At 29.7% G+C, this 10,920-nt stretch overlaps 1 protein-coding gene across 3 annotated transcripts in view; it reads right to left on the bottom strand.

The window, feature by feature from the left end:
• Positions 1-10,920, bottom strand: part of LOC106686805 (proton-coupled amino acid transporter-like protein pathetic) — a 125,536-nt gene that overhangs the window by 96,657 nt on the left and 17,959 nt on the right. The window contains exon 1 of one of the 3 annotated variants that reach the window (XM_014430335.3): positions 6,778-6,795. The exons of the other annotated variants lie outside the window; for them this stretch is intronic. Within the exon in view, the coding sequence (XP_014285821.1) occupies positions 6,778-6,780 (3 nt within the window). The 5' untranslated portion in view covers positions 6,781-6,795. Of the gene's footprint in view, positions 1-6,777; positions 6,796-10,920 lie in introns of those variants that run through there. 3 annotated transcript variants of the gene reach the window in all.

Genomic DNA, 10,920 nt, shown 5'->3' with positions numbered 1-10,920 from the left:
GATTAAACCAGTGCAGGCAGGACCTATGGTCTCTAATGGCAACTGTGCATTGATCAGATTTGCCCATACCTATTTTGGTGAAATTGAACAATGTTTCGCGGTTTCAATATCAGATATTGATAGAGATGTATAACGGTTTTATTAATTGATTCAATTCAATTTTTACATGTCTTAAAAAAAAGCAAAAAAAAAAAAAGAATTAATATATCTTCATATTTTTTATTTCATTTAATTTAATGAATATATTGAATTTAATTCGTAAAATAATCACCAATAACTAGAAAACGACAAAAAAAAAATTTAATTTAACATTGGACCCAGCAGCCTCTTTATTTTCAATTATGAATTTGATACCTTGAAATCTGATACGTAAAAAATGTTGATCAGCTTGTTGATTTAATCTTAATGTAGATTAAATTAGCAGTATATTATTACTATCGCTTGATAATTAGGTGAAGATGACCTACGTTGTGTCATGAAAAAAATCATTTCCGTTAGGATTATTTTGATGATACTGATGACATCACAAGACGTAGCATAACGTGATCGTGTTCCTAGATAAAATATAACACTAACCCTTTACCAGGAACCAATAAACGAAAAAGCAACACGACACAGAGACGTGACTTAAAGAAAATACGACTACTGTCAAATACAACGTTACGCCGGTCAGTCTGATCCCGCTTAATACTCCTACACATCAGCACATATTTCTTATTCCACAGATTGGTTTAATAATAATGCTATATTTCATAGTATACAAAGAGTGAATTTAAAGATAAACATAATTTAGTGTCTAAAATGTTGCATCCTAACTGTTTTATTTAACTATAACCCTGTTTCATGCACATAGACCTAATGAGTACATGACCAAGTTGGTCAAATTGACATCCAATTTAAAAAAGAAAAACGAAGTTCAATGGTTATTTTAATGCATGCAAAAGAGAAATATATATATATATATATACACGTCATTTACTTATTTCATTTAGAATCAGGGGGAACAAGATTACAGCAAACAAATAACTACTAATATTATAATTATATAATTATGGGTTATTAATAGTAATATTAATAACCTGTTAGTATATATATGTGTGTGTATATATATACCAAAAGAACTATTTGACTACGTGACAATAAAGTTTCGTGTTATTAAAAATCTTATTCTCCGATTTTATTTGCAAAACATATTGCGTTGTTGTCTAAATAATTGTACACTTGTTATAAAGTAGAACTGTAGTTACCGAAATTAGAGCGTGCAAACAAATAATTCATTAGCTTTACATATTAGAATGGAAAATAAATAATCAATTTTTTTTTGTTAATGCTCATAACTTGTTAGGTTAATTAATTAAATAATTGAGATTGTCGATTAGAAATTAGAAGAGAAAAGTAAATAAAATAATTAACAAGATGATACTGGAAATGGATTTTTTATTTGGATGCAATTGTTTAAAGAAATAGTACATCGATCATGACTACTTTTAAAAACAAAATAATAATATAATAAAACAAATGAATCATTACATTTTAAAATATTCAGAAAACAACAAATTATGAAATTTCATTATGTAAACTTTTGAAATAATTGTAAAAATATACGTAAGTTGAAAATAGATACTTTTAAATGGAAATTTCTTCTTATCCCCTCTAGGCTAATCAGCACATTAGCATAAATTGTCTCCTTCAACCAGCTACATCTTCCTTCATTTTGGCCTAACGTTTACATACGGAGTTGAGCTTTGGGGCTCCACTAAACCTTCGAATTCCTCTCGTATCCGATCCTTACAATCCAAAATTCTCAATGCTCCTTATTTTGTTATTAATAAAACTATCCATAAAGACCTAAATGTTCCTTATGTAATCGATCTAGCCCGAACCAGATATCATTCCTTCCATTATAAACTTCCTAACCACCCAAACCCACTAGTTTCTAACCTTGCTTCCTCTTCCATTCCTGGCAATCCACCCAGACCCCTGAAAAGAAGATGGCCTCGTGACCTTATATTGTAAAATGTTTTTAGAGTTCTACTACTGGGTAGTTTCTCTACATGCTTTATCATATCATTATGATCTTACTTCAAATTTGCTTGTTGTATTTTTTATACAGTTGTAAATATCAATAAATAAATTTTAAAAAAACAGTTACGTTTTAAAATTTGCTGTTTAGATCAGTATTGTATCTTTACTTATAGGGTATGTACATCTGGTTTTGATTAATCTGCAATCGATGGCTGTGTGAATACGGTTTTGAACTTCATACCAACCCATTTTATCTTCGTGGTTAGAATCACTGAATAATGACTGAAAACATTTTGCAAGCAGTTTCTGGTTTTATTTGAAATATATGATAAATAATAAAAATATATATTTTTAAATTAATACTAAAAAATCTTTCGAGATACATTAAGTAAATTTCGAAACATCACAAGTATGTTCGAAGAACAGAATCGATTGCGTTTGCAGATAGTCAATAGTCATCAAATATCCTTGCTTCCCATTTTTCATTTTGGTTTCTGAAACCAATATATTCTTATCTCTCTAACTACACATTTCCCTAATGATAAGCTGTGAGTAGCTCAAAAAAAAAGAACGACTAAGGAAAAAATTTGCTTTTTATCAAACACGATATCGCACTTAAATGATAATCAACGCTTTCATTTTAAATTATAATATATTTTGAAAAAAATTTGTTTGTCTGATCGATGCGTTAATTCAATTTCAAAGGAGAGAAAATCATAAATCCGTGATATTTCTCCTCCATTCCAACTTAATTATCTTATTGTGATAAGTGAAAATTCAAAGATATTTAAGTAAATACGTATTCTCTTTAGAGTAATTTATTGTAGAGTATTACCACAGGGCGATAGATAAATAAATACTTCAGTTCATTAGATTGGTTTTATTTATTTATTGAAATATATATTTATTATATGAAATATATTGGTTTTATATATATATTGAAAATAACTAATATTTATACAGTAAAGTTTGCTTGACAGGTGAAAAAAAAAATTAAGAGGTAAGAGAACGCTATTTCGGTTAAAAATACAACATTAGTTACTTCTCGAATTCAGTTAAAAACCAATAGATTATTTGTGCAATTAATTCAAATCAATTACCTAAAGAGAATTTTCTATAAAAATTATATCAAATTGATCTAACACGTAATATATAATATTCAATCTGTAAATAGATCATAAATTATGTTAATAAACATATTATCGATATTTTATTTACTTTTTTAACTATAATATTATCGATATTTTATTTACTTTTTTAACTATATATACTAATTAATTAATATTGAGTTTTTCTATATACCCGGGATTGTAATTAACAGATTCTACCGTTTACCAGGGATATTCCGTTTTCGACTGGAACTGATAAGTGTGATTCTACTGTATTTAGAAATGATATGAAGTTTAAATAACTACGATATCCCCTTACCTGTCTTAAGTGGTGGTGAGTCTGTAAGACAGTGTTTAAAAACATTCTGCATTTTAACACCCGATTTGCTGCATCGATCGTTTTGTAGCAAGCATCAAGAAAAAACAGCTTTGTTGACGAGATTGAAGTCTACCAAGCCTGTCGCATAAGCGATTTGCCAAAGGAATTTGCAGATCGCGGTTTCAATATCAGATATTGATAGAGATGTATAACGGTTTTATTAATTGATTCAATTCAATTTTTACATGTCTTAAAAAAAAGCAAAAGGTTTGTTTAGACCCCATATCATACATATATTTTATAAAACTAACTGACATCCGTAAACATAAATAGAGAATCTATTTTTCGAAAAAAGTTAGTTAAACATGAGAAAATATAAATTATTTACCATTATAGCAAAAGGTTTCTTGGAAAGAATTTGACTTACCTGAAACAAAAAATAAAAATTTAATTATTTTCATCAGCATAATAAGGTAAATAAATTTCTTTTCTTTAATATTTATTTATTGCTATTTACAACTGTACATTATAATACATTTAGTAAATATGATCAAAGTTAAATTGGAGTGTTACAGGCGTGTAGAGAAACTACCCATTGGTAGAACTCTAATGACATTTTACATTAGCTGGTCTCGTGGCCATCTTCTTTTCAGGCGCCTCGGAGGATTGTCAGGAATGGAACAGGATGTAAGATTAGAAACTAGGAGGTTTGAGTGGTTAGAGATTTTATAATGGAAGGAGTGATATCTGGTTCGGGCTAGATCGGTTACATATGGAACATTAAGGTCTTTATGTATGATTTTATTTGTGACAAAGTAAGGAGCATTGAGGATTTTACGAAGGATTTCAGATTGTAAGGATTGGATACGAGAGGAAAAACAAAGTTTAAATAAAAAAATAGTTCTATGTCAAAACAAGTACTAAAATGTCTCAAAACATATTTTATTTCTTTATAAGTCCAAAGTTTCTGCCAATTTGGCCATCCTCAAGAACAATCTTAGTACAGTTCCAGAACCAAATCATTTTAAAATAAGTCATTTATATCAGTCTAAAAATTACCCTAATTAGTCAAATGTTTACATTAAATTGAAATATAAAAATATTTATTACAGTCAACCGTCCCTGTTAAAACCGATCACAAAATAAATTTTAATTTTATTAATAATTTATTAAGTGATAAATTTTAACAGGGAAGGTTGACTGTTATAAAAAAAAAATATATTTTAATTTAATCAATTGGCCGAAACGTTGAACTTAAACGTCAAAACCTATTTATTTAAAATTTAAAAAACATTAACATTTATTTTTCTCTATAAAATTATCAACAATATAAAATACACCACCATATAACAAACCATTTATAACCTCCCTGGTAACCTGGAGGTTTTAAATAAATAGGTTTTGAAATTAGAATAAAGAAAATGACCTGGGCAGAATAGCCTGCAATAGGAATTGTGAATTAATGTGAGGAGGAGTTTTGTATTGAAGATGGCTGGAATGGCCGAAACGTTGGACTAGTGAGAAATAAAGTGTTGAGACAGAATTGGATAATAATTTTTGATTTATTTAATAAATAATTACCTTGTCTCAAAAAAAATTTTTTTTGAAATAATATAATTGAAATAAAACTTGTTTTGATACCTTAAGATTTAAACAATATAAACCAGTCTCAAGAAAGTGTTAATATTATAAATAAAGTTATTGTAATTTCTTTTTTTCAATGTTAAAATTCTATTGTGTAATACGACATTAAAACATGACAGGTATACATCAGCGAAAGACACTAATACTTGAAAATGGAAACAATAAATTTTAACATTTTACTCACATTTCAGTTTTAGAAGAAAATAAAAATAAACCAAATTATATTAACGTAAATTAATAAAAGTTTTATATTTATTGTTTTTTATTTTATGTTGTAAAAATGTTATAATTTCAATCATATTAAAGCAATTTTTTAAAAAATAGTTTTCTTTTTTGAGTAAATGTGGATTTTATTCAAAAAAGATTGTTCAACTTATGATTATAACCTACCTAAAAAAATGATTCGGTTACATCTTAAGATAAAATTAAGAATAACGGCCATAAAAAGGTACTCAAGTGAGTCAAAAAATGTTTCTGTTACAACTAATCCTGTTGGCCGTTTTACTTATATTGTTTTTCGCAATGCTGAATTTAAACGGAGTACTTCAAATGTAACCGGGCTTCGGAGCTAATCTTAAGCCGAACAACATTCCTTCCAAACTTCACAAAATAAAAAAGAACATTTCCTTAAAATTTCTTATTTTACAGCTAATCATAACGCAACTCTGCTTTGTAGCGGCACATCTGAATTTTTTTTTAAATTTTGCTTGAAGTATTTCATGGATTGCAACGTAGACTGGAGTTAATTTATTACAATTCTAAAAGCTTTAGGAATATCTGCAGGAGGACCTCAGTTAAGAAAGTAACCACAGGTCACCGTATCATCTTTGAAATACGTTCAGTACTAAATAAAATGAAAATACTTTTTTTTTTTTTTTTTCAGATTTTACACTATTCGCAAACATAAACTATAAACACACAAAAATAAAAGTCACCTCACTCGTCTTCACAGGAGAAATAATCCATTTTTTTGCACATTTATAGCTGGTAGATATCCACCCACACCGTTCATTATAAAAATAAATTTGAGGATTTTGTATGTAATTACGGAGCGCCATGTAGTGTGTATGGTCCGCCAATTAAAAACAAATGATTGTAGTGTCTATCTAGAACTATTTTTAGAGCCTGGTCACTGTCTGGTATTGAATTTATTTACATTAATACTAGCACATGAGGATATCCAGTCCTGACACACATAAGCCATCAATATTTTCATTAGTAGTTTTCCATGATCTATTAGAATTATATCGTCTAATTATTAAAATTTAATGTTATATATTAACAAAATTAATCAGCAATGCCAGCACATTTTACAATTAGCCAACATTAAGCCTACCGATTAAGAATACAATTAACGATCTCAATGTTAAGTACATTCTTACTGAGTTGCTCAGGAATCACACCGATTCTCTTCATGTGTACAGGAAACGATCAGAGAAGACCCCACAACAGTAATTTACTCACTACGTCAATTCTAATTGTAACTTTATAAAATGTAAATTGTAATTGTAAATTTCTCACTTTGTAATTTCAACTGTATTTGTATTTCAACTGTATGAAAATGCTAATGGTAATCTAATTTGAAAATCCAGTGTAAATGGCTCGAGTGGTCGAAACACTTAAATAATTAAAAAAAAAAAATATGAATACAATTGTAAGAACCATAATTCGATAACTCACCATGATTCACAAACGCAAAAAAGCCCTAGCAGATTTACGAGACTCCTTACTCTTATATTGGGTATGCACAGCGGTATTATTTAAAAACAGAAGACATTTTAACTGTGGAGGTTACAAGCGACGTTTTGGAACTAATGCCAAATCTGCACCTGCTTTGGTGTCTTCTATTCTTGGATGCGAAGGTTTTCTTTCACTATTTTTTTTTTGTTTATAAAGTGACGACGCAATTTCTTATTTCACAACATTAAGTCGTTAGTTTCTTTTTATAATAACCCAAAATAATACCTCAACTTTCAAAAATTGCGGTGTCTGTTCATTTACTAATTATGTTACTAACTATGCTTAGTAGGTAATAATTAATAAAGAGGGTGTTAGGTACGGGTTTATTTTAATCAATAAATAGATAACATTTACAAAATGTATGTTTATCAAATCTTGAGTCACCTATTTATGACTGTTTCTTTATATCACAATCGGATATACGTAAGTTATTAATTATTATAAGTTGATAATTTGTAACAATAAAAAAGAAAATGGTAAAATGATTCAAAACTAAATATTGGATATATTATTATACAAAGTATTGGACAAATATTGCGATTGGTCCCATCTGTAAATATTATTATCTACTATTTAATGGAAATAAGGAACAATGATCCATAACACGTGAACAAAATAATAAGCAGAGGGGATAAAATTATTAACCCCAAATGTAACTATTATCAAGGATTAAATTCGGAGCTTAATCCCCTGAAAGATCAAAGCAGGATTCCAGGATATTCCGAGGCTTTCAACCTAATCTCACTACTGAGGATTAAACCAGTGCAGGCAGGACCTATGGTCTCTAATGGCAACTGTGCATTGATCAGATTTGCCCATACCTATTTTGGTGAAATTGAACAATGTTATTACTTCGATAGGATTTAGTGGCCAATGCCGTTTTGATATTCCAGCAGGAGAATATGGATGGGTGTAACAGAATAGGAATCCATTAACACAGTAAAATATCTGATGAGTCCACGCATGACTTCTCTTAACAATTTCGCTGTAAACTGTAATCTCAAATGCTTACATTGCTGTATCTGCTATATTGCTATAGCTGTATCTTCATGATGTGGATTTGATTTTTTTTCTTTACTTAGTCAAAAATTTATTGATTTTTCAAATGGGTATTTAGAATGATCCAGGAGAAGTTACGTTTTAGAAATGTTCGAACGTAATTTCCATTGAAACTTAGAAAATAATGAAATACTTTAAATGAGAACTTTTTGTGTAAATATTTGACACAATTATAATAATACTGTCCTTACATTATCCCGTTTTAATTAACCTATCTATGTTTTAAAAAAACAACTAAATAATAGTATGCTAAAACATAGATAATATTTTTAAAAAATTACCCATTACGCACAACAGTTATCAAACGTGATAGTGATTACGACGAAAGAGGAAAATAAACTCCAGGAAAGCTGCAATACGTCCTTACTCTACTCTAGTGAAACATAAAGCGGTTTCGTCCGAGAATCTCTGTTCATTGAAAACCTCCCCGCGGCAGACACCATAGTGAATCAAAGTCTGTGAAGCAGTTGCGAAAGATGGAGAGCATAGAAAGAGGGCGGATAACCGGTCCCGGCTCACCGTTAGACCGTCTGCTTCAGAGAGTCGCTACTTGTAGAGTCTGTCTCAACACGAGGGATGTTGAGAACTGCTACTACCACCTCGATACCAACTGTCAATTTTTCACTACAAGACCCTATGAGGTATTATTTACCTATTTCATAAACAACATTCTCCCAAAAGTTTATTATGAAGTAATGTCCTTCTAACTTCAGATAATATTTACTACATCATTTCCACGTTTAAACTTAAAAATGCTTTTAAGTCCTCTTATCTAAAACATAATCTTTTACTACTTACTTCATCATTATTCAGAATGAAAATGATAGTCATATGAATAAGACATAATAATATCAAATATAAATGTACAGTATGAATTATGAATAATGATGAGATAATTTTTTTTTATATTCATATTAATTACAGATTTTTTATATTTATATTAATGATATAATAGTAGAATATTTTAATTTCATTTTTAGATATCATATATTTTAGATAAACATACGTCCGAAACACATATAGGTGTGATTATATACAACAGAAATAAAATAGTAAATTTTATTTTATGAGTTTATTAAAACACACACGCACACACACACACACACAGATTAAAAACAAATTATGTATAAATAAATCCTATTAATACGAAAATTATAATGAGAAACAATAAACTATTTTCTAGGGCACCAAAGCAAAAAAATAAAATTCTAAGAGATTTCACATGACTTCATATAAACATTAATTTAAAATCGAGTTAAACTATTGAAATCGTGATTAATCAATTTCAAATAGCACAACAATGGTAGGAGGTGAACAATTGTATTATTACGTTTGGCTCAATGAATAAAATGCCTTTTGTGAAACGATGTTGTTTTTTCGTTTTCTAGAACGAACAAAAGATTCGGTCAATAGATCGAGGCAGTTACTGCTTTATGGACCATAAAATAAGTCTTTATGTTTGCCAATACACAGCAAATGACTTCCAGAAAAAATATTCCATTACAGATGCTATCAAACACAAACTGAAACAATAAAAAAAAATCTCAAAGCCCGTGTTACACAGAGATCCCTTCTTGTATTTTATCCTATGGTCAAGTTGAAATTCGTAATCACAGTACCCATAAATAAATTAGAAAATCTTCAAAACTTCTCCAAAACGTTTTAGGCCTGGACTAAAGCTGTAAATTTACATAAATAACGAAAAATTACTAATTTTAAAAAGAGATAGGCTGGTTTTGAAATGCAACGCTTTTAAGTTCCATTTTGTTTTATAACTGCGTATGTGTCTGTTTGTTACAATTCTAATCAAAGTTTTTTTTTTTTATTTAGTATTTAAAGTTTCTTCATTCAAATCATAACGACTGATACAAATTCATTGGCTCAATTTTATCATTGATACTATTATGAATTATGTTCTGGGGATCAGTCTTAGTTTTTTTCTTTTAAGACATTAAAAAAGAAGGCCTTAATAGAAGAATTTCATATTGAGAAATGCGGTTATTCATTTCTGGATTTGAAACTCTAGATCAAGATCAAGTTTAACTCAAGTGTTTTCACAAGGTAACACTTACCATTTCCGACATACCGCATGCCTGGAAGCAGAACTACGACTCCGCATGTCGTGATACCTATTGACATCGAATCGAAGCCTGCATGGATCATAGTATCCTTGAGCCTTGACAGAAGAGGTCGCAGGTCTTAGCACCTTGTTAATAGTACAAACAGCCTAAGCTAATGACATGGATACTTCGCATTATCCTAGAGCCATTGGAGGACACCTTCGATTTCCTGAACTGAGAGGAAAATGATGCCGGATGCTGGGACCGGACTTCCTTGTCGATTTGCTTTCCATTTTGCACAGTTTTAATTTATTTCGTCAATGCATTATCTAGCTGTTACTTAGCATTTTTATTTTAAATCCTTGACAGCAACCAAAACAAAACTTCAGGAAGAAAAAAAGTCAAAATGACTGCTCAAATTATCTACTCACCTGGGTTATCTTGTATTTCTCCCCGTTCTGGGACTCTCCTTCCTTTTTTTTTTTTATGATCCTATTCCATGTCATATCTGACATACGAATGGAGGGATTATCTAGAGATGACTAACCTATTCTAACGCTGATGGGGCTCAAGTTTTCAAATTTTCATTTTGTGGGACCACCATAGAAATAAAAATCGATCCCTAGGCCAGATTAAAACCGACATCACAGCTGTCACGAGGCAGTCTCTCTCAGCTACGTACAGCTCTTTTTCCTCTGTACCCTTTCGCTCTTCGTTCTATTTACATCTCCTACTCATCTGCGCCTACTTATTTTGGAAGATTTAATGATATTCTGTAATCAAAATTCCCACTCTCAAGATTTTTTTAATTTTCCATGCACCATGATCTCGAGTTAATATTAATCCTTCTTATATCCTTTCTTTCAAACATTTTCAATTCACAGCAATCTTCTTTCACTGATTTTCCGTTTCATAAGTGACTACTATTTTTATAAGATATATACATACATATATATATATATAT

This window comes from Halyomorpha halys, unplaced genomic scaffold (assembly GCF_000696795.3).
Source record: "Halyomorpha halys isolate HHAL.00 unplaced genomic scaffold, Hhal_1.1 Scaffold878.1, whole genome shotgun sequence".
NCBI lineage: Eukaryota > Metazoa > Arthropoda > Insecta > Hemiptera > Pentatomidae > Halyomorpha > Halyomorpha halys.
This window is presented reverse-complemented; position numbering and strand designations above follow the sequence as displayed.